The following is a 25051-nucleotide window of genomic DNA, read 5'->3' as shown; positions in this document are numbered from 1 at the left end:
GATGGCAGAAGGTAAAGCCATATAACTTCAACAGGGAACAAGAGGGTGAACTGGTGGAGTGGTACCAATTCAATGAGATTCTCTATGACAAATCCAGAGAGGATTATAGAAATAGGGAGAGAAAGCGCAACCTGCTGGAGACGAAGGCTGCTGAGTATCCCCGGTGCTCATGTGAGTAACTATAACAATATATTAGTTTATGTACAGGAGAACAATTTAATGTTATCCAGGTGTGCCCACATCCACATACAGGAAGTTGTAGTTATAATCAACCACCGCCATGAGTACAATTGAGTGGAATTTCTTGTAATTGAAATAATTTGAGCCACCTCCGGGTGGTTTACGAATTGCCACATGCTTGCCATCCAAAGCCCCACATGTGTGAGCAAAGTTCCACCTGTTTTCAAACCCAAGTGCAACTTTCTTCCACGCATCTGGTGTACTGGGGCATTCCATCACTTCAGCTGAATAAAATTGGATGATCGCCTCACAGGTTTCTCTGACAATACCACAGATGGCGACAAGAAAGTTGTAAGACAGACTTTTATAAGAATCGCCTGAGGCCAAGTAGCGGAGGGTGATTGCTATGCGCAACCCTGGTTCCAGTGCCTTTCTCATTACAGTGTCAGTCTTCTTCAGCAGAGATCCCAAATTATTCTTTAACTCATTAAAGAGCTCGGGTGAAATTCTGACAAAGTTTTTGAATGCACTTTTATCCTCTTCGCACAGCACATTAAGCAGTTGCTCATATTGTCCTAATTGAGGTCTCCGTTAAAACATGGGCTTAACCCAGTGAGACTTCCTCTTAATTATCTTTTTAATTAATCTCACCCTTCTGCCTTCACGCAAGCGTTTTCGATGCACATGTTGCGCTAATGCATACAGCACGTCAATGAAAATAACAACCAGCCTGTACTCGAACCAACTTTGTATAGGCATGTCTGCAAATGAGACAATTCTACGAACGGAGGATATTTATATAGCGTGTGAAAAAAAAGTGACATCATTTGTGCCACGTGATTAACTACACTACAGTCCACGATGTTCATTCACGATTAACGGGAAAGATCGGGAGACGGACAAGTCAGTCGCACAAATGACAGAATTGCCGAGTACCGTGGGAACTCTTTATCGTGGGAACACTTTATCGTGCGGAACTCGTGCTGGACCACGACCACTTCACTCGGGTGACATCTTGCTTCAGGTCGCACCGTGAGAACTCGCCATTACAGCCTCAAGTCTTGGGTATAACGCTACAAGCTTGGCACACCTGTATTTGGGTAATTTCTCCCATTCTTGTCTGCAGATCCTCTCAAGCTCTGTCCGGTTGGATGGGGGGCGTCGATGCACAGCCATTTTCAGCTCCCTCCAGAGATTTTTGATCGGGTTCAAGTCCAGGTTCTGGCCGGGCCACTCAAGGGCATTCACAGACTTGTCACAAAGTCACTCCTGCGTTGTCTTGGCTGTGTGCATAGGGTCGTTGTCTTGTTGGAAGGTGAACCCCCAGCCCAGTCTGAGGTCCAGAATGTTCTAGAGCAGGGTTTCATCAATGATCTCTCTCTACTTTGCTCCTTTCATCTTTCCCTCAATCTTGACTAGTCTCCCTGTTCCTGCCGCAGAAAAAACATTCCCACAGCATGATGCTGCCACCACCATGCTTCACCGTAGGTATAGTATTGGCCAGGTGATGAGCGGTGCCTGTTTTCCTCCAGATGTGACGCTTGGCATTCAGGCCAAAGAATTCAATATTGGTTTCATCAGACCAGAGAATCTTGTTTCTCATGCCTTTTGGCAAACTCCAAGCGAGCTGTCATGTGCCTTTTACTGAGGAGTGGCTTCCACTCTACCATAAAGGCCTGATTGGTGGAGTGCTGCAGATATAGTTGTCCTTCTGGAAGGTTCTCTCATCTCCACAGAGGAAGTATGAAGCTCTGTCAGAGTGGCCATCGGGTTCTTGGTCACCTCCCCCGATTGCTTAGTTTGGCTGAGCTGCCAGCTCTATGAAGAGTCCTGGTGGTTCCAAAGTTTTTAAATTTAAGAATGACGGAGGCCATGGTGCTCTTCGGGATCTGCAATGCTGCAGAAATTGTTTTATACCCTTCCCCAGATCTGTGTCTCGACACAATCCTGTCTCGGAGGTCCACGGACAATTCCTTCGTCTTTATGGCTTGGTTTTTGCTCTGACATGCACCGTCAACTGTGGGACCTTATATAGACAGGTGTGTGCCTTTCCAAATCATGTCCCATCAATTTAATTTACCACTGGTGGACCCGAATCAAGTTGTACAAACATCTCCATGATAATCAATAGAAACAGGATGAACCTACGCTCAATTTTGAGTGTCATAGCAATACTTATGTAAATGTGATATTTCAGTTAATTCATTTTAATTACTTTGCAAAAATGTCTATACACCTGTTTTGCTTCTTTATTCTGGGGCATTGTGTGTCAATTGATGATAAAAAATATGAATTTAATCAATTTTAAAATAAGGCTGTAACGTAACAAAATGTGGAAATAGTGAAGAGGTCTGAATACTTTCTGAATGCACCAAGAGCATCCCAGTGAAAATGTCTTCTCTTCTCCAAAGAATCAATCTCTGGTTGCTTTATGACCACAAGATTTGACTGTGAGCATCCACCTTATATGTATTAATGAACTATCTGCAATAAAAGCCAAAATATTTTAATTAATTTGCAAACTCAACTGCAATAACAAAATAGAACACAGAACAGTTTAGTACAGCAACACATCCTTGGGTCCACAATGTCCGTGCAGAACATGATGCCAAGATAAACGAATCTCCTCTGATTACATGTGATCCACATTCGTCCATCCCTGCACATCCATGTGCCTATCCAAAAGCCTATCAATTGCCACCATCGTATCAGCCTCCACCACCACTCCTGGCAGTGTGTTCCAGGCACCCACTTCTCTCTAAACGCATATCTCCTTTAAACTTTGCCTGTATCAACTTAAAGCTATCTAGTCCTTGACATTTCCATCTTGGGAGAAAGATTCTGACTGTCTACCCTATCTATGCCAAGCATTATTTTATAAACTTCCATCAAGTCTCCCCTCAGCCTCTGACCTTCCAGGGAAAACAACCAAGTTTGTCCAACCTCTCCTTGTCACAAGTCACATTAACCTCCGTATATATGTATAAAGATATATATTGCTGCAATACTCCCTGAAGCAATTGCTATTATTTCTTACTTCAAAGTTGCATAAATGGAATTTCAATTTCACAAATGAACAATATTATAAAATGCTGTGCATCACAATTATCATTACACTAATTTCTAATTCCCTATGTTTAAGTGTATTTTTAACAATGCTTTAAGTCATTATTCTTTTTTCAAAATTGTTTAACATTGTTTAACCCTACAAACCATGCATGCCTCAATCGATGACACCTAGCCTTGACCCTCGGGATCAATTGCTTCAAAAATGGGAAAATGTCAATATTTGTAATTAGTTAATAACCTGCAAAACTAATTTTCTGCTGAGAAATCCTTGAATTCAAGCTAACACTTTTTGATCATTTTGTTGCAGAATTAATTATTGGTGTTTGTAACTTTCTGTTTAAAATGAAACATTATACTGACCTAGAATTAATTCCACAAATATACTGCCACACTCACAGCTGTTCAGCAAATCTGTAATATGCCCTTTCATTTGAATTATGTTTTATCTTTTTACTTTATTTTCAGATTTAAAGAAAGATGACTTGTATTTACATAACATCTTTCATGTTCCCAACACCATTTGAAGTATTTTGAAATGCAGTCTTTTAAAGTAGGGAAATGGGGAAGTCAAATTGCATGCAGCAAAGCCACTCTAATGGCAATATTATAAATATCTGGAAACTATTTTACTTCAGAATTGATGTTCACTTGCACAATTCATAGCAGAGCAGCCTAGTTATGGTTTGGTGATTCCCCCCCCCCCAGCTATTACCATCTCATATGTAAAACAATACAAATTAAATATTAAATATCGTTTTTATTTTGCATTTTTTGTCACTTAGAGGCACAATTCACTTTAGGGCTCCAGCATTTAAAGTGCAGTCTGAAGCTATTCACATCATGATGAAAAATCTGTGTGCTGCTGATTTTTTGGCTTAAATAACACACAGAGCCCTTGCCATATTTCCTTATGACATAGGAGACCATTCAGTTCATCATGTCCATGCTGATTCTTACATCGATCCTATCAACCCTTATGCTCTCTCAGAAATGTGACTCCTCCTAATAGATAAACCAGACCAATCTTTAACGAGTTGGTCTCCATTTATTGACTTCTTGGATGCATGTGGTGCAACAGAATCGTAAAATCCAACAGTTTCAGGTCTGGGTGAAAGATGGTCAAGAATACAACTACTCATCTCCTATCTCCCATTTGCTACTCTTTCTCTTGCTCTTTTTTCTTTTTTACTTTTCTTCCTCACTCTCTTTCTCTTTTTACACACACCACACATTTTTCTACTCTCTATTATCTAGTCTTTCTTTCTCTCTCTCATCTCTTTAAAAAAAAATAAAAAATGAAGTTGTACATAGAATGTAATATGTCAACATATATTTGGCACCTGAAAAAAGGTACCACTGTATTGTACTTACTTCTAATTAAAAAAAATAAAATAAAAAAAAACCCCTTATGCTCTCTCACATGCCCAACAAATCCCCATCCAGCTAGAGTAGGGGTTATTTGTAACAGCCAAAATAATTAGCTTGTCAGGTGGAAACCAGAACACATGGAGAATGCCCACACAGACATTGGAAGAACATGTAAACGTTACAAAGGCAGAATCAGAAGTTTATATCGAGTCAGGTCAGCTGGAGCTATGAGAGTTCACCTCTATCTGCTGTGCCACTATGCCACCTAATATCTCAATGCACACACCTCATTGGAATTGAAGAATAGACCTCAACATCCTTATAGAGGACATGAAAAGAGGTTGGCCCTGAGATGTCCTCAACAAGTGACTCATCCCGAACCATGAATATTGCTTTCTCTATTTCCAAACATCAGTCACAAAAATGAAGAAAGATCATTCTGTCAGGCAGGAAGGGAACTCCCTCTTACTCAAAAAGCCAATAATTCTAAGGAGAGGACATCTTCCCAAAAGGATGCTTTATGAACTTAATCAACCATCTCTCTCTTTCATTGCAATGAGACATACTGTCTGCATACATCTGCAGGTGTGATGGCCAGTCCTAAAAATATCCCCATTCACCCAGCATGTTCTTTTTTGCAGATCATTGTAAGATCTCTGAAGCGATCCAAAGACCCAAGACCTACCACTCTTCCGCAATGCTGCAGTGAAAAACAAACAGAATATGTGGCATATACATACACTGCTGGAATATTTCAGAGGCTAAAATTAAGACTACACCAATCTTGTCCTCCATGGTAGAGCAGTACAGATGTGGATCTGTGCCTGCAAGAGGACATAGACCTTTGGCAATACTGACTAAAAAAACCTTCCTTTCTGAGGCTTGTTTCTTCAGAGATGTTGAGATATAAAAGTGTCTCCTCAGCCATTCTTGATGGTGTGATGACTAGAAATGATTTCTTCCTGCCTTCCTGTTGTCCGCTTTTCTTTGATGCCATTTAGTCAGTGCCAACATGCAGCTGACCTTCCAAGGACCACTATTTAAGCATCCATAAGGAATGCAGTAATGGCATTGCACCTTATCAACTGTGGCAAATAGATTTATCAAATAGACTGCAGAGTTAGCAGTCCGCATGCAGAGTATTTTGCAGAAGAATTTCATAATTCTGTTTTGGGACTTAGGACAATTAAACACTCTTGACTAATTGTGTAAATTGTGCGAGTAACCCTCTGAATGCTGCTATTTATTTCAAGGAGCACAAAGGAGAAAGGTTTCAATTAATAGTGGCCAATGATTGACCTAATGGAGAAATGCGACCCAGTTTCTTTTGGAAATGCTCCAAGCATGTGTAGCATACAGATTTTATTGTGTATTTTGCATGCAACTAATGAACGACATGCATATATGTACATCTAGTCCGTAAATACTTACTCTAATTTCAGATCACACCATTACAATCCCATTGTCCATTGATCAGTCAAGAAATTAAAGAGCACTTATGCTTTTCTTCATTTTGTGTGATAGAATCTATAATAAGTTAGCATTTCTGCAGTGCAGAAATACAATGCCAGCCCAGATTTTGTTCTTGTTCCCTGATGTCGGACATGAAACCAAATACTTGATTTTTGTGTAAGGCTTTTTATTGTTAAAGTGTCCTGAATATAAAATTAACTTTCAAACTGAATTTGAAATCAAATGATATTTAAAAAATATCAATAGCCCACACCAACTAGTCAGAATAGAAGGGTTTCGGCCCGAAGAAGAAGGGTTTCGGCCCGAAACATCGCCTATTTCCTTCGCCCCATAGATGCTGCTGCACCCGCTGAGTTTCTCCAGCAATTTTGTGTACCTTCGATTTTCCAGCATCTGCAGTTCCTTCTTGAACACTTAGTCAGAATAGAATGTTTACTTTCAATTTTTTTTTCATTTTTTTACTCTGCTTCTACATATTCTCCTTTCTCCTTTTTCCCAATTTCATCCCTTCCATTGCTTTGGTATTTTGTGTTGGTGATAACATTCAAAAACCACTAACAGCACCCTGATATACCGATAAATTGTCTGTATTCATTTGTGATCTGAGAGAGCAAGTACTATATCACCCCGAGTCGCGAGTCTAAACATATTTCAACTCCACAAACACAAATTGGCACTTTATCCTTGTAAAAATTAGGACGTCAGTAAGTAAACCTCTGCATTTGAAAGGTAAAATAGAATTGTCTTGTTGTGATAGTCAATTAGCAGTAGCCAGGCAACTGGGATTAGTTGATAATCCCTTAAAATCTATTTATCCAAATCCCAAAACAAGAATCAACCCAATCACCATGCTTGCTTACTTAAAATACAATAAACATGTTGCTTGGGGATGTAACCTGTATCACCTGGCTTAGTCAACGTAAGGTGGAAATGAAGGTTGCATTACTTCGAGCAAATCAAACCCATTGGGGGGTCTGCAGTAAGATGTGCAAGTAATTCCTCCTCACAAATTATTGATTTGTCAACACAGACGAGACCATGTAAAAAGATAGCTTAGGTAAGAGATGTGAGCTATCCATAACTAACATGGATTATATATTTTTTTGCTACCAATTCCTACTGGAATTACATTTACAATTCAAAGGCTGGAGTTAAACTGATTTGGATAAGAACATTTGGTACTGCTGAAATTGTTCAGTTTCTTTAGTTATCAAAAGCCTGCATAACCATGGTCTGAAAGGGGGATCTTGTAATTGCATCCCTCTCACAGCAAATATTTTCATTTTCTTTGCCATATGTTTCAGTAGAAGTAAGATTCTTGATATCTTCCAATGAGTTGCTTACCTCTTGCTTCTGCTCAAAGGCAGAAATTCACAATGGGATGGAATACTTCCAATATGCCCAAATGGATGCAGCAATGAATAACATGATACTGGTGGGACCAGGCAGTCCACTCTGTTAGTTCTACCATAAATATTACTCGCTTCACCATTTGTATACCATGTTTGCATTGTATGGGGGGGAAAGAGGGATGGGAGGATAATGGAGGTGTTTGTAGACGTTACCTAAAATTGTAGAATTCAACTTTCAAACCGCTGGGTTGTAAGCTACCCAAGCAAATTATGAGGTGGTGTTCCTCCAGTCTGTGTGTGCCATCACTCTGACAGTGAAGGAAGCCCAGGATAGAAAGGTCAGTATGGGAATGGGAAGAGGAGTTAAAGTGATTAACAACCAGGAGATCTAATAGGCCTTGGTGGACCAAGCGTAAGTGCTCAGAAAACAAACACGACCGGTTAAATTAATTGGTTAAATGAAGCATTGGAATAAGGTTGAAGTCATCCTGTGAGTCCCTGATGTGGAAGTTGCATTGAGGTTGCAAGGGTGATTCGCAACCTGAATTACTTTGCTGAATTTGAAAACTCGTATAATTTGGCTAGGAAATAGCCACAGACACAATTTAGTACCGGTCAAATAGATTTTCCATGCGACTGAATTTCCAGGTACAGATCGACTACAAAGTATTTTACAAAGTTTTGGTAATGGCAGTACAGGAGAGATTCAAATGAGGACATTCATGAGGATGTTACTAGTGTGTGTAGAATTTTAATTATAAATAGAAATTGGTTAGGGCATGGTTGTTGTTTAGAATTAAGAAAGAAAGTTGATATGAAATTTAATTATGATATATAAAATTATGAAAGACTGTCCAGTCTTTCATAATTTTATATATCATAATTACATTTCATATCAACTTTCTTTCTTAATTCTAGTGAACAGAATTCGAGTGAACAGAAATGATTAATTTATTTTTGCACAGAAGTCAAATAGGGGCATAGATTTAAAGAAATTATTAGGAGACCTAGTTTCCATCAAAGTAGTGTTCTGGACCTGATTGCATTACATAGTAGTTAAGCAAAAATCTACAACACATTTAACATGTAAGTGGATAAGCACTTAAGACCAGGCTGGGAGCTGGCACATGGGAAAAGGTCAAATACCTCTTTTTTTCCATTCAGGGACAAATGGAGTCCTTTTGTACTGCAAATTTCAAGTCATAGGATTTCAATTACTGGGTTCCAAAAATACCTTATGTGCACCTAAGGATACCAATGTTAAAGAAATAAAGGGGAAATGGGCAGCACAGGATCACGATAGTACAGTCTGAAGAAGGGTTTCGGCCCGAAACGTCGCCTATTTCCTTTGCTCCATAGATGCTGCTGCACCCGCTGAGTTCCTCCAGCAATTTTGTGTATCACGATAGTACAGATTGAAGATGACAAAACATTCCGCTGTGACCAAGTTTAAAGGTTTCCAGACATTTAATGCTCAGGCCTGCATTAAATAGCATGGTATATCTAAGATAGATATCAATGTGAAGTGGGTAAGTGGCAGAGTTTGTCATTGGAGACATTAACAAATAGACCTTCCTGTCTGAAATATGTAGGTTGTCACTTCCAACATTTCCAGTACAGAAATGTAATCACCTCACATTACAGGAATTTAGTGATTTCTTTATTTTCTACATTTCTTTACTCATTAGAATGAATGTACATATGGGTTGGGCTCTCAAATTCATGACTTGCATTCCTGGATCAAAAAGACCTGCAACAGAAGTATTGAACTTTTATTTTGCTGATCTACATATTAAAAAAAAAATGTATCCGTTTATTTCTACACATTTAGTCTTAAAATACAAACAAGTTTTATTTGTATTATTGCTGCCATCTATTTTAAGAATAACCAAGTTACGACACTTTGCAAATGTCCAGTTTTTATATCAATTGTAACAAAAATGTCTGGTGGTTTAATTTGCTGCCTGAAAGTAATATTTCTTTGCAACGCTACAGATTCAAGATCCCAGCTTCATTAAATGGCACCGACTTCCAATAGAAAGTTTTTGAAATACCACTCAAGTAGCAGTTACAGTTGAGTTCTTAAAATTCAGCAATAGCCAGATTGAATCTTGCACCCCTTGACCTATAAGCTTGGCAACGTCTATGTGAATCTCCTCTGCTACTTCTTGTGCTATATTGCATTTCCGAGTAGTGTGATGACTGGAAATAGTACTCTGGTTGTAGCCTAACTAGGGTTTCATTCTGTCTTACTTCAACTTCACTGCAATGCTAAGCTGTGTTTCAGACATTAAAGTATTGTGGAGGCACAAGGAACTGCTGATGTTGAAATAATTGCACAACACAAAGTGCTGGTTAAATCAGTGAGTCAGACAGCATCTGTAGGCAGCATCTGTGCAGGGAATGGTTAGGTGATGTTTCAGGTCTGGATTTGCTTCAGATTAATAATAGTAAGGGGGGGGGGAGATGGAAAAGAGAGGGGGCTGGCAAAGGATAGATCGAAACATGTGAGGGAATTTTGATTGGCAGTTGGGTGGATAAAGATGAAAAGGAAACAAATGGGAGTCAGATAATGAGAGGAGTAAAATGTAAAGCCAGAGGGAGGGATATAGGTGGAAGGGGACAGGGGAAGGGAGGATTAAAAGGGAAATGAAGGATTTGTGGATGGAAAATGAGTGTACAAAGGAGGGGAATGAAGCAGGGTTCCTCCAGTTTGCATGTGGCCTCACTCTGGCAACGGAGGAGGCACAGGGCAGAAAGAATATGGGAATGGGAAGGGGAGTTAAAATGATTGGCAACCAGGAGATCCAGTAGGCCTTGGCAGATCGATTATAAGTGTTCAGAGAAACATTCCCCGAATCTATGCTTGGTCTCGTCGATGTACAGGAGGCCACATCAGGAACACTGGACGCAATGGATGAGGTTAGAGGAGGTGCACGTGAACCTCTGTCTCACCTGGAAGGTCTGCTGGTGTCCCTGGAAGAAGGATAGGGAGGAGGTATAGGGTCAGATGTTACATCTTCTGCGGTTGCAAGGGAAAGTACCTGGGGAGGGAGCGGTTTGGGTGGGAAGGAATGAGTGAACCAAGGAGTTGCGGACGGAGCAGTCTCTGCGGGAAGTGGAAAGGGATGGAGATGGGAAGATGTTACATAATACTGGTTAAACCACTGGAAGTCCGAGCCTACTATTTGGCCTGCTCCTCATGGGATAACCCTACTATATTAAGTTTGGGTCAGTTTGTGTCTACATTCTGAAAAATATTTGGGTTTATGTTGTATTGTGTCATGCTATGCCTGCCCAATCAGTACTTTATTCTGATCGGTATGATTCAGTGGCATGGGGTGGTGGCGATATTAGCTAAACAGTCAGTGAGAGGGCAGATGAAGGGCGGCACAGGTTGACAGATTTTATTCCAGATGATACATTTTGCGTTTGTGTTGGTGTCCACGCCAGGTCAGGGACTGGATTGGGAACATTCCCTAGGATTGGATGGGCTATTTTCAACGGATTGGCTTTGAGTTTGCCAGGTGGTGACATAATGGGTATTATCTGAAACAACGGCTCTTTACCAAGCCTGCTTTAATTGCAGACTGTTGTCACGAAAAGTTATGTTATCAATATAAAACCCTTCTGAATTAACTTTGCAACAAAGCTGCAGCATGCCTCCATACAGCATCCTAATGGACTTCAGCTAATATACGGGACAAATAAGAGAATGTTCAATATTCTGACATTAAATCACATAGATTCTGCAGTGATAGCACTGCTTATATATTCTTAGTGGCTTGAGAACTTGATTTTGGTTTTGCAGCTCTCAGAAGCATACACAAGGGAAAATAATATACCACTAGTATATAATATAATGTATTATACTGCCCAGTAGACCATGAGCTTTCAGCTTGGAATGAGTTCTTATAGAAAGGAAAAGGCTTAGATGTGTAGAGTTGTCAGCAGATATTGAGCAGCGAGCATGGGGAGCAAGAGAACGTCCTGTAGAGGTGGGTTGTAGAGGTTTCATAGCGTGGGTTGGGTTGGGTTGGGTTGTTCTATTCTGATCTGGGATGCCAGAACCAACTATTGAGCCTTCCCGAGGTGTCGTGGGCCTAACTCAATGAAGGGAGGTGCCCAATTGATAACCCCAATGATATACTGCATCTACAGAATTATTTGTTTTAAAAAGAGAATTAATACGTAGGTAGCTGGGGTGTTTTTTTCCGCATATGTATTTAGTTAGATAATACTTTGGTTTTGGGCTTGGTTTTCTTAGTTGAGCGCTTATTCTGGAGTTACAGCACAAGTACTTTGTGTTTTAATTGTAATTTATTCTTCCCCTCAATTGGACAAAGACTTCATTGGTGTATTGAATGCATTGATAAATTTCCTCATTAATATGTGCCCGCACCAAGAGGTGGCTCCTGAAATGAGGGGAAGTGTTGAATGTTTGCTAGGATCTTGTCATGAATCTTGTCGTGCAGCAGAGGTAACCTGGCAGAGCACCTTTGTCCTGTGAATGCTTAATGTAGGGCCGATCAACATGTGGACATAGTTCAGTTTTGAGATACAGTGTGGAAACAGGTCCTTCGGCCCACTGAATCCACATTGACCAGCGATAACCCCGTACACCAGCACTATCCTATACACCTGGGACAATTTTCTAATTTTTACCAAAGCCAAATAACTTACAAACCTGCACATCTTTGGAGAGTGAGAGGAAAGCAAAGCATCTGGAGAAACCAAAGCAGTCATGGGGAGAATGTGCAAACTACATACAGACAGCACAGTATGTCAGAGTCAAACTTGGGTCTCTGGTGCTATCGGCAGCAACTCTACTGCTCCATCACCGTATCACCAAAGGTTTCCAAGAAAAAATTATTGATGGCTTGGCACGGCCACTAAGCAGTTTGACTTATTCAGGTTGGGTGGCAATGGTCCTGGAGTGAAGCCATCAAGGTTGCACAGTTTTCCAGAAGTTCTGAAGATTAACTCCATTCCTGCACCTTCCATCTGTTCCACAAAGCATCTTCCCCCAGCCTCATAGTAGAGTCTGTACCATGGAACAACCTAAGGTTCTTCTCTGACGTCAAATCATTAATCATTGAACAATTAATAGGACGTGTTTGAGACAGAACTGCTAGTTTGGACTTTTTTTTTGGAATAATTGGGAGTGTTGTAAATGGTTAAAACATAAATCATTAAGAGATATTGGTTTAGCACTGAGTGCCAGTTGGTACACTGACTGTCTATCACCTTATCTGAAACAGACTGTTCTTGCTGTAATTTCCTTACCTTGTTTTCAATAAAAAACCTTACAACCAAGGCAATCTTCCCAATTATCATGGGTAGGAAGGAACTGCAGATGCTGGTTTAAACTGAAGATAGACACAAAAAGCTTGAGTAGCTCAGCCAGACAGGCAGCATCTCTGAAGAGAAGGAATCTGTGACGTTTCGGGTCGAGACCCTTCTTCAGTGCTTCTCTCAATTATCATGCTCAATACAAGGGAAAAACTATCAGTAGTTCCACAAAACTATAATTTCACTCAGATTCCTAATTTCCTCCTTCATGTACTTCCTTTGATCAGACCACCTCCTTTATTTCTGCTAAACTGCTGTTTCCTGCTCTAGCTCACTGAAGGGATGCACAGCACTGCATTGATTGATGTTCAGAGTGGACTGTGGGCCATAGGGTATCTTTCCATGCTGCATTCCTATTAGTCACTCATAAAAAAAGATGCAAGATATGAGCTCATCCAAAGAAACTCAGAACAATCTGCCCTATCTACAGTCATCTGGTATCTACTAGAGGCAGTGGCACAGTGGCTTAGCTGGCAGAACTGGTGCCTTACAACACTCAGATATCTGGTTTCGATCCTGACCTAGGGTACTGTCTCCGTGGAGTTTGCACGTTCCCCCTGTGACCGCGTGGATTTCCTCCCTCATCCCAAAGACAGTGTGATCGTAGGTTAATTGGCCTTTTTTTAATTGCCTCCAATGTGTAGGGGGTGGACACGAGTGTGAACAGGTGATCGATGTTTGCTGTGGCCTCTGTGGGCCATTGGATCTTTTTCCATGCTGTATCTCTAAACCAAGCATTTGATATCCTATATCATTCTTCATGAGGTACATGGATAGGACTGGTTTGGAGGGATATGGACCAAATGCTGTACCAATAGGTACAGCTGGGCGGTGCGTGGGCAAGTTGGGCCGAAGGGCCTGTTTCCACAAGGTATCGCTCTTTGATTATCTAGGCACTGTGCAGACAAAATATAGTGTCAAATCCTTTGCCCTTTGAATGTTGCCATAAGTTATCAAACTAAGTCAAATAACTGATGTCCTAGTGAAAAGATGTAACTGCAAAAGGTACTTGCCTAAAGGTGGACAGTACATAGTCAGTGACAGTTATTAACAGTTCCTTAATAGATTTCTACATTTATTAATTACATGTTCTCCCTAAGGTTTAGTCACGCTAAACAAGAAACATACTTTTTTTTTAATACACTTTGAAAGATAGACTGGAAGGCATAAGTAATAAACTTACTGGTCTCAACCTCCCAAAAACCATCTTTATAGTGTAGTTACTATCATACTGCAATGTGACAACAACCATTTTATTATTCTTGTTAAGTACTGATGGACAGAGCACACGGAAAAAATATTTTGTGCTTCTTCTTGTATTTCTTGTAGTATGATCTTTTACATCTACACAAGAGGGCCTCATCTCATACTCAGTTCCTTCACAAATGCAGGACCCACCCCTTCAATATTACAATGAAGTATTAGATTGAATTATGTGTCCAGTATTTGGAGTGAAACTTGGAACCTTTTGACACAGATGAAAGATGTAGAATCAGTTTGAAGAAGGGTCTTGACCTGAAATGTCATCTGTCCATTTCCTCCACAGATGCTACCTGACCCGCTGAGTTCCTCCAGCACTTTATTTTGAAAGAGGTTAATATTGAGATGTTCCTTTTGTGAGAACAAGTATGTAATTGAGTTGCATGAACATAAACAGTCCCATATTTAATTATCTTCCTGAAGATACAGACACAAAATGCTGGAGTAACTCAGTGGGTCAGGCAGCATCTCTGCAGAAAAGAAATACTGTGGGTGACATTTCGGGTCGAAAACCTTCTTCAGATATTGATCTGAAATGTCATCTATTCCTTTTCTCCAGAGATGCTGCCTGATCCGCTGAGTTGCTACAGCATTTTGTGTCTATCTTTGGTGTAAATCAGTATCTGAAGTTCCTTCCTATGCAGGCGAAAAAGAGTCTTTGTCTGCCTCTAAGAGGAATGTATTTTGTGGCTCCATTTTGAAGAAGCGCAATGGAGTTGATATTTAACTAGTAACCACCATTACAAAAACAGATTATATGGCCTTTATTATACTTTACAGCCTGGTTGTGCACAAGTTGTGCATCGTGTTCTCTGCATTACAACTGCGACTATGTTTCAAACAACAGTTGATTGCAATATCTTGAGACATGAAAATATACTTCATGTAGGGCAGTTTATTCATTTCTTGAGAATGGACGAGACAATTATTAACATAACCTTGCCATAAATCACTATTGTTAAGACAGTAGGTAGACAAAAATGCTGGAGAAACTCAGCCGGTGAGGCAGCACCTATGGCGAGAAGGAATAGACCCGAAGAGAGGTCTCGACCCGAAACGTCGCCTATTCCTTCTCTCCATTGATGCTGCCTCACCTGCTGAGTTTCTCCAGCATTTTTGTCTCCCATCCATTTTTCCAGCATCTGCAGTTCTTTCTTAAACATTGTTATGACAGTGGCTCTTTTCAAAATAGTCATTTTAACCCTTTCTAGTTTGAATCTCTAAACACCATCATCTTCTCAGCTACCCTTCAGATCAATACAAAATATTGATGCTCTGAGCTAATATCTGATTCTGGCTCTCATGAGAAGAAGAGACTGGCTGCTGAATTCTTGATACACGTTAATTTGCCTCTTGCTGAACTAAATCTGAATCATCTGGCAATTCAATAAATTTAGAGATAAACAGGTGTGAAGCACCTGGTAGTCTGAACAGCTTGCAGATAAAATCGATGTCAATTAACATAAGGCAGAATCAATTTGAAACAGTTTGATTTATTCGTTAATCAACTGTTAATAATACTGTGAAGCAGTTGGAAAAATACATAACCATGCATACAACTGTCACATTCAGCAATCAGTTTCTATCCTAATTTTTAGACTACTACATGCTCCTTGATCTGGTGTCTGGACTGAACGGAAACTGATGCACAGGCTTTAGACAAAGAAATGTGATGGTCTCTCGGGCACGGGTCAATTCCATGGATATAATATATCAGCACCTACATTTTCCCATCAGAATATAATGAAATTTAGGAGGCAAGTTTTTCATGATTCTCCTTCTGTTCATAGATGGAAGACAAATTAAGCTTGCCCAACGAGTGATCTCAGAGACTGAGTCTCCCAACCAGGAAAGTCCGAGTGAGAATTAAATTAATGATCTCAATACTTCATCGGGTGGACTTGATAGATCCCATGACACTTTGTTGAAGAATCAACATAACAAAAATATATGTTGATCATTTTCACATCACAGTTTATGGGTTGTTTTTGTTATGAACAGGATGGCATGTTTCCAATATTATAGTAATGATAACAATTAAAGAGGACTGAACTGACGACACAGCACTGAGATATCACGAAGGCATGCAATTCTACCTTTTATTCAAAAAATTAATGTTGCTTTAAACTTTACACCAGCAGCACGTGTATAAAGTACTAAAGGATCTTCTATTATTTTACAGGTATAATAGCAATGTAATGGTAACATAATGCACTTAAAAAAAACCTCCAATGATAACGCAGCTTGCTTTACACCTTCTGCTGCAATTATGCTGCCACTGAAAGGTGCCAGCTTTGGTTTACTGGTGGAGACACCAGGAACTGCAGATGCTGGAATCTTGAGTAAAACACAAAGTGCTGGAGTAATTCAGTGCGTCAGGCAACATTTGTGGAAATGACAGGCAGTGTTTTGGGTCGGGACCCTTCCTTCAGACATTGCAGAAGGCGCGGGGGAGAAAGCTGAAAAGGTGGGTGTGGGACAATGCCTGGCATGTGATAGGTGAACACAGGTGAGGGAAGTTTAATTGGTAAATGGCTTGACGTAGGCTAGAGATGAAAAGGAGACAAAAGGATGTCAGATAAGGAGAGAAGTAGAGGGATGTATACAGTCAGCAGGAGGGATAGGGAATGAGATGAGGGAAGGACAGAATAGTGGGAGCGCTTGGGGTGGGGGTGCACAAGAAAGAGAGGGGACAAGGAGGCGTCACTTAAAATTGGCGAAATCAATGTTCATAATGTAGGATTGCAAGCTATTCAAGTGGAATACGAGGTGGTATTCCACTAGTTTAAGTATGACAGTCTGCCAATGGAGGAGGCCCAGGACAGAAAAGCCGGCATGGAAATGGAAGGGTAGTTAGCATGGTTAGCAACCAGTAGGCCTTGGTAGACAGAGTGCCAGTGTTCAGCAAAACAGATAACTGGTCTACGTTTCGTCTCGCTGCGGTAAAAGAGGCTCCATCGTCAGTACAGAATGCAGTAGATGAGGTTAGAAGAGGTGCGTGTGAACATCTGTCCTGCTTTCTCTTGCAACTGCAGGTAATGTAACTCCTGTCCCTACATCTCCTCCTTCACCTTGAATCCGGAACCCCAGCAGTCCTTCCAAATGAGACAGAGGTTAACATGCACTTCTTCTAACCTCATCTGCTACATTTGGTGCTCCTGATGTGGCCTCTTTATCATTGGCAAGACCACAAATAGAATAGGCAACTGTTTCGCTGAACACTTGCACGCGTTCCACCAAGGTCTGCAAGATCTGCCGGTTACTAATCATTTTAACTCCACTTTTGAATCCGACATCAAGCTTTCTGCCCTGAGCTCCCCCCATTGCCAGTGAGGCCACATGCAAACCGGAGGAACAGGACCTCATATTTCAATTGTGTAGCTTACAACCTAATGGTATAAATATTGAATTCTCCCTCGCCCCCCACCCTTCTCTTTCCTGTGCCCTCCTAACCCTGATGCAGACCTATTTTTCCCACTATCCCAACCCCCTTTCTCCCTCCCTTGTCCCCTTGCACATATATCCCTCCCTTTGGAATTACGTTTCACTCCTCTTCTCTCCCCATCTGACATCCTTTTCATCTCTAGCCTTGCCCACCCATCTGCCTATTAACCCCCCTTCACCTGTATCCATTTGCCAAGCTTTATCCCACCCCACCTCTTTTCCAGCTCCCTCCTCCTACAATCAGTTTAAAGAAGGTCCAGACCTCCCTGCCTATTCCTCAGATGCTACCTGAGTTACTCCAGCACTTTGTGTTTCGGTTTACTGATAGAAGTCTTGCCTTTTAATGAGAAGGATGACAAAGGTAAGCATGGAAATTAGGATAGCATTCTAACTTATTCTTGATGATTTTCTAGTTATTTAATTCAAAGTCGTTCATGGGTTTCTCCTGATTCTCACAATTTAACACTTTATTTCTTGTTTTCAAATTTCTACAGGTACCTAACATAGACACAAAATGACGGAGTAACTCAATGGTCAGACAGCATCTCTGAAGAAAAGGAGTAGAAACCTGCCTCAGTCTAAAGAAGGGTCTTGATTTGAAGTGTCACCTATTCCTTTTTCCAGAGATTCTGCCTGACCTGCTGAGTTACTCCAACATTTTGTCTTTCTTCGGTGTAAACTATCATCTGCAGTTCCTTCCTAACACATTTTCTCTACATGGATCTGTCTGTCTTCTTCTCTGTAATTTCTTCTACTTCTCAATCCCATGAAGTGCTCTACTATTCTGAAATTCTAGCATCCTGATCATCTCAAATGTGATCACTCAGCTTATAGCTGGGCATGCCATTCTGGAAGCCACGTTATGGGATTTTCTCTCTCAATCTCTCCACCTCTCAATCTCTACTTTGTTCTTTAAAACCTAGTATTAAACGAGATTTTTGATAATTTGTCCAAATCACTCTTTAGGTGGAGTGATGTCAAAACCTGCTTGAAAATACTTCTATGAAGCAGCTTTGCATTAAAGGCATTATTTAAAAATCTTGTTGGTTTAAATATTTAATAAAGCCTAATACTTCGATTAAGCTTTGATCAGCTGTCCTCGTGTCTTCCAAGATATAGTCTCTAATTATGCTTCCATGAAACATTTTGCTACCTTTTATTATAGCGAAGACATTATATAAAGGTGATGTTGTTGACTTTAAAGCAGGAAATCATTTGTATAGTACAGTTCTATTAAATGACGAGTGCCTTCATGCTTGGCTTTTTTTCGTTCCCATCTCCATTCAGCCTTTGCTCTGAAGGAGTGGCCTTGCTGAAATTAAGGGGCAGTCCCACTAGGGCGACGTAATCCGCGAGTTCTGGCGAGTTTGCCCTCGACTCATACTCGCAGCATGGTCGACACGAGGTCGTAGGAGGTCTTTGTAACTCTCCTTCATGCTCGAGAGTAGTTTAAAAAAAAGGTCGCCATGGAAAAAATCGATACTTTTTTTAACTCATAGGTTTAGTCGTAGTAGGTCTGCATGTTAGTCGTGGGTAATCGAGGGTAGTCGAAGGTATTCGAAGGTAGTCGTGGATAGTCTTCAACATAGTCGAAAGAGGTCTTCTACATAGTCGAAGGAGGTCTTCAACATGACATTTTTTTCAAACTCTCCTAAACTCTTCTAAACTTGCCAATTAGGTTGCCCAAGGACAGCCCCTTTACTTCACAGTGATGCAAAAATTGAATATTTTACTAAGCAAGATGTTGAGTGCCATTAATGAACAAATTAAAAGAATTGCACTAGGAATACACTACATCGAAATTGCTCTTTTCACAGGCTAAACAATAAAATATTTATATTTTCCGGATTTTAATTTGAAACAATGCTTTTGCCCATCATGTGCAAGAACTGCATTATGTCCTTTGGTTGATGCGGGGATTAAAAATGTATAGGAATTTTGAATGTTTCTCCATACCAGCGGTTGCAGATAGGAAAAACAAGCGAGGTAGACCAAAACAAAATCAGTATTTAGATAAATTAGACTGCTTTAATGAACACAAGATGATAGTGTACATAGATATATTGGATGGGTCAGGTGAACCCCTCTTAATTGCTCCTCATTAGCTGTGCAATAGAGGTATAACGATTCAAAGAAAGATGAAGAAAGAATTGAAGAAGAAGTTTGTTTAATATAAGAATACATTCAGTACAGCAAAGGAGTGTGGTGGTGGAAGAGGACCAAATATGCCTCTGTTCAAGGATGACGTAAAGGACTCTCAGACGACTGGTGCGAGATGGAGATTTATAGAAATTGGATGATAGCGAAAATGAGTCCGTTGGAATTAGGACACTAGAAAGTGTCAAAGTGGTGGGGGGGCATCATAGGTATAAGTAAAGGAAATGGAAACGTGGAGATGAATGGAGCCAAGAGATGGTAATGGACAATTAAATAACTAATGAGAAGAGGCTCCACAATGGTGGGTCCCAGCAAGCGAGAGTTAAAGAAAAGAATGAATCATTCACAATGTTCAGCACAAGTTCCAATAGGCTGATTCATTTGGGTTTCCTCCTGACATTCCCACCATCATGGAGTCCAGTCTCCAGCCAAATCTAGTCACTCCATGTCATAGCAAGAAATAGCAGGAGCACTGAATACAGCAAAGGCTATGGGACCAGACAATGTTGTGTCCCGTCTATAATATTGAAGAACTGCTCCAGAATTAACTGCATCTCAAGCCAAGCTACTCCACTACAGTTACAACATGAGCTTCTATCCAACATAGTGGAAATTTCCCAGCTATGCCCAGTTCACAAAACGCAGAACTAACCTAATTTGACTAATTACTACTCACTCAGTCTGCCTCTCAATTGTTGATAAAATTACGGAAACTGGTGTGAACAATGCTTTCCAGTGACTCTCTGATGATTAGTTTTGAGTTTTGCTAGAGCCACTCAGGTCCTAACCATATCCCACACAAAGGAAGATAGTTCTGGTCATCAGAGTTCTATCATACTAGCCCCAAAAATATCACTACAGGAGTTTCTCTGGGCTGTTTTATCAGAATAACTATCTTTGGCTTGTTCATTAATATTTCCTCATTAACCTTTTTTTCCACAAGATCAAAGGAAGGGATGTTTGTTAACGATTACATAATGTTCATTTCCATTTGCAAATGAAACAGTCGATGTCTTTGATAAGACATTGATTAGAAATTCACCTGCAATAGCCACATATATACCATGACTGCAGGAGCGGGGTGGGAGATTGCAACCTTCACGTGTCCCACCCTGTTTCGACTAATGTCATCAACCCGACGTGCACAAACAAGATCAAATTGAACAAGTTGACCTACAACCTTTGGTTGTGCACGCCATACGCAAGAAGAAGACTGCAGGAGCAAAGTACCCTGACATGAATGATTATCTCCTGAGATCCCATGGTTTTTCCACTATTTACAAGGCACAAGCCAGTCGTATGATAGAATGTAGTTTACTCGAATGCAGTGCCGCTGATTCTTACAACACCTAACATTTACAAGGACAAGGCAGCCTGTTGGACTGGCACTCCACCAGTTGCCCTAAAGATTAATTCTCTGAACCAATGCACGCAGTGGCAGCAGTGTGCATCATCTACAAACTGCACAATGGTTACTCACCCAGACTATTCCAGCAGTACCTCACAAATCTGCAACTTCTCGAACCAAGAAGGACATGGGCAGATGGAAAACCCACTGCCCTATACACCCTCCTCACTTAGAAATACATTTCTGAACATACATCATCAATGGGTCTAACTCATGGAACTGCCTACCCAACAGCACCATGAGAGTGCCTTCATTACAAGAAATGGAGAGGTTCAGTGTGACCTTCTCAAGGGTAATTATGATGGGCAATAAACCTTTACCCAGATTTAATAAGCATTAAAAAAAAAACAGGTTTTGGATGTTTACTATGCACAAGATCTTTCCTATGTTGGGTCTATTCCCAAGGAGTCAGTGAAGGGAAAATAAGGTATTATTAGGGAGGTGGTGGAGGAATAGGGAGATAATGAATCAGGATCTCCATGGTTTGGTCAAGTCATTGGCGCTTGGGTAGGGATGCCGTAATCAGGTGCTAGTGGTTGGGATCAGGTTTGCAATTGATGGGAGGCCCAAGATTGTTAATCCCAAATTGTCATAGACATTGTGCTAGCCCACTGAGTTTCTTCATAGTGTAAATAAATAGGGCGGACTAAAGCCCAATGTAATGCTGCGATTATCGAGTGCGAAGAGGTCATTTTGTGAAAGAAAAATCCATGAAATAAGGTAATTGTTCTGTGACCCAACATAATTATGAGTAACAGGGCAAATACAATATTGTATTCAGCAGCAAATCAAAAAATGCTTCGAGCATTATACAATATATTGAGGAACATTTGGTATCACAGATAATATTATTATTACAACCAGGTTAATGTTTAGAACAAAATGAAAATGGCTGACACCAGAGCAGTAAATGACAGGCCTGCATAGCTGAAATTAGAAAACAGAGAATGAACTGTAAGGGATTTAAAAAAAAAAAAGAGGAAATCTGAAATAAATCCAGGCAGCAGTGAATGCATTTATCGTGGTGCATTATTTACAGATAGGCATGTTTTGATACATGCAAGCAGTGGAGAAAACCAGCAATATCAAAAGTACCTGATACTGAATGTATGAAATTCGAGAAAGCCCATGAAAAGTTTGGTGTAATCATCAATAAAATGGAATAGTGGCGGGTAAAGGTTCTACGTATACAGTGCCTTTTATGACCTACGATATACAAAGCATTTTGTAAACCCTGCAGTGTGTTGATATGATTACAGTTGTGTGAAATGTGTGAAGCAATTTGTGCTTAGCAAGCTCTTACACATAACAATGAGAAGAATAACTAATAACAGACTCAAAATGTATATGTATCTTTGTTGTGATGAAGTCCGAAGATGGGTCTCGACTCGAAATATCGCCCATTCCTTCTCTCCAGAGATACTGCCTCACCCACTGAGTTACTCCAGCATTTTGTATCTACCTTTATTGTGATGCTTCTCTTTCTAAAGTGGAATGCAAAACATTTCAGTTCGAATTTTGCCACAGTGGAAATAAAGCAGAAAGTACTGGAAACATAATTAAATTAACGTTTCAAGTCTGATGCCTTATGTCACAATTCTATTTTCACACATGTTGCTTGGCCTGCAGAGCCACATCAAGTATTTTTAGGTTTTGTTCTACATTTTTAAATTTTCTTCAGATTTCTGCAATTTTAAAAATTTTATGTCATGGTGTAAATCTGACTGGAGCACTTCAGGTTGCGAATCACATTTGTGTCAGTGGCAGGCTTTCCACATCAGATGTGCACTGAATGTCATCATTCCCCTTATAATACAACTTTGGGAAAATTAAGACATACTCTTCTGCCATGCCTGCCATTGGCCACACTCAGAAAAGCCATAGTTTAATACCTGCACAAGAGTAATTTGAAGGGGATCTCCATTCGCACATCCCAATCTGCAGCTGGGAACTTAGCTCCGAAAGGTCCTTTCTAATTTCTTAACTGCACTGCTCAAGAACACCTTCCCTACTCCAGATCATAATCCTAGAGCAACCTACATCCTGCCAAGCAAAATCGTCTAATGCCAGACCCCCCAATCATTTGATCACATATCCCCTCAGACAATTTGCTTTCTAGCTGTCAGGCTTCTTTGCAATGTAATTACTTTGAGCTCCACTCCTGGAGTTAATTGCTGTTTTCCTTAGAGCAATTTATAATGCCACAGCATGCAAGTAAAGTGTATGAGGGCCAAGTGGGCCTCAGATGCTATTGAATTGTTAAGAGCCAGGCTCACAAATAAAATGCTCCCTGCCATTCCATTTGGCAATGGTTTAATGTTTGTCTGTGGGAGCCATAAAATTACTCAGTTGATATGTTTCTGGAGGTGTTGGTTGGGTATTCATTTTTGGTCTGAACACCAACGAGATACAGGAATACTAGAAGTCCGTTCTGCCTCTTGAGCTTGTTTTACAACACAATGTGATCATATCTGAAAAGGCCTTAACTCCATATTAGCATCCCATTATATGTCCCACACAATGGCATATTTGTGGAACAATGATCTATCAGTTTTTTAAAGTTTATTTATTCGTTAAAGGTGAGGGAATATAACCCTAATTTGAGTAATCGTTCCATGAAGCTTGACTCTTGGGAGACATTTTAGTATATCTTTACATTATATTCCAAAACAAAAGTATATACATTTTAAGGCACGGTACCAAAAACTACCTCATGTAGTTTAACAAGCTCTTTGTTTTGCTGTCCCATAACTTAATTTTTCTTATAATTAAGTCTTCTAGATACAAAGTAATCCATTAGGTTTTTAAATAATTTTCAGTACCTCCCTGTGACACCATGTACCAAGTACTCTGATCTGATCCAGCCTATTTAGATCCAAAATAGATAACTTCACATTGGCCTACTATGAAATTCTTTGTTAAAAATTTGATCTAATCTAATCCATTAATATACAGTGCCCGCCATAATGTTTGGGACAAAGACCCATCATTTATTTATTTGCCTCTGTACTCCACAATTTGAGATTTGTAATAGAAAGAAATCACATGTGGTTAAAGTGCATATTGTCAGATTTTAATAAAGGTCATTTTTATACATTTTTATTTCACCATGTAGAAACGGCAGCAGTGTTTATACATAGTCCCACCATATCAGGGCACCATAATGTTTGGGACACAGCAATGTCATGTAAATGAAAGTAGTCATGTTTAGTATTTTGTTGCATAACCTTTGCATGCAATGACTGCTTGAAGTCAATGATTCATGGATATCACCAATTGCTGGGTGTCTTCTCTGGTGATGCTCTGCCAGGCCTGTATTGCAGCCATCTTCAGCTTATGCTTGTTTTGGGGGTTAGTCCTCTTCCGTTTTCTCTTCAGCATATAAAAGGCATGCTCAATTGGGTTCAGATCGGATGATTGACTTGGCCACTCAAGAATTGACCATTTTTTAGCTTTGAAAAACTCCTTTGTTGCTTTAGCAGTATGTTTGGGATCATTGTCTTGCTGTAGAATGAACTGCCAGCCAATGAGTTTTGAGGCATGTGTTTGAACTTGAGCAGATAGAATGTGTCTATACACTTCAGAATTGATTATGCTACTACCATCAGCAGTTGTATCATCAATGAAGATAAGTGAGTCAGTACCTTCAGCAGCCACACATGCCCTGACAATGTATGACTCTATGATGATTTGAGCAGTCACGCTTGCACTGAACCATAGAAAACATATGGAGGGTTATTTTACATAAGCTACTGGCTAAAAATATTGTGAACCAGTGATACAAACCAGTTGAAAATGAAAATTCGATTTTTGCAGTTTCTCCATGAGATTTCATAAAATTGGCCAAGAATAATCAGCGAAAGATGTTTCAATATAAAAAGCAGCTATAAATGACTGAAAACAAGATAAGATCAGAGTAGTTGAAGAACAGATGGCATTAACATGACAAGGAAATGCCTCCTTCATCTCTGAGAAATGAGTTAAAATC

At 40.1% G+C, this 25051-nt stretch overlaps 1 protein-coding gene across 4 annotated transcripts in view; it reads right to left on the bottom strand.

The window, feature by feature from the left end:
* Window positions 1-25051, bottom strand: part of pcdh17 (protocadherin 17) — a 140188-nt gene that overhangs the window by 36470 nt on the left and 78667 nt on the right. Inside the window, exon 4 of one of the 4 annotated variants that reach the window (XM_033022309.1) lies at window positions 2357-2664. The exons of 2 other annotated variants lie outside the window; for them this stretch is intronic. In XM_033022309.1, coding sequence (XP_032878200.1) covers window positions 2594-2664 — 71 coding nt within the window. In that variant the 3' untranslated portion in view covers window positions 2357-2593. Of the gene's footprint in view, window positions 1-2356; window positions 2665-21374; window positions 21991-25051 lie in introns of those variants that run through there. One more of the 4 variants, XM_033022310.1, reaches the window with a different exon arrangement.

Source organism: Amblyraja radiata, chromosome 6 (assembly GCF_010909765.2).
Source record: "Amblyraja radiata isolate CabotCenter1 chromosome 6, sAmbRad1.1.pri, whole genome shotgun sequence".
NCBI classification, from domain to species: domain Eukaryota; kingdom Metazoa; phylum Chordata; class Chondrichthyes; order Rajiformes; family Rajidae; genus Amblyraja; species Amblyraja radiata.
This window is presented reverse-complemented; position numbering and strand designations above follow the sequence as displayed.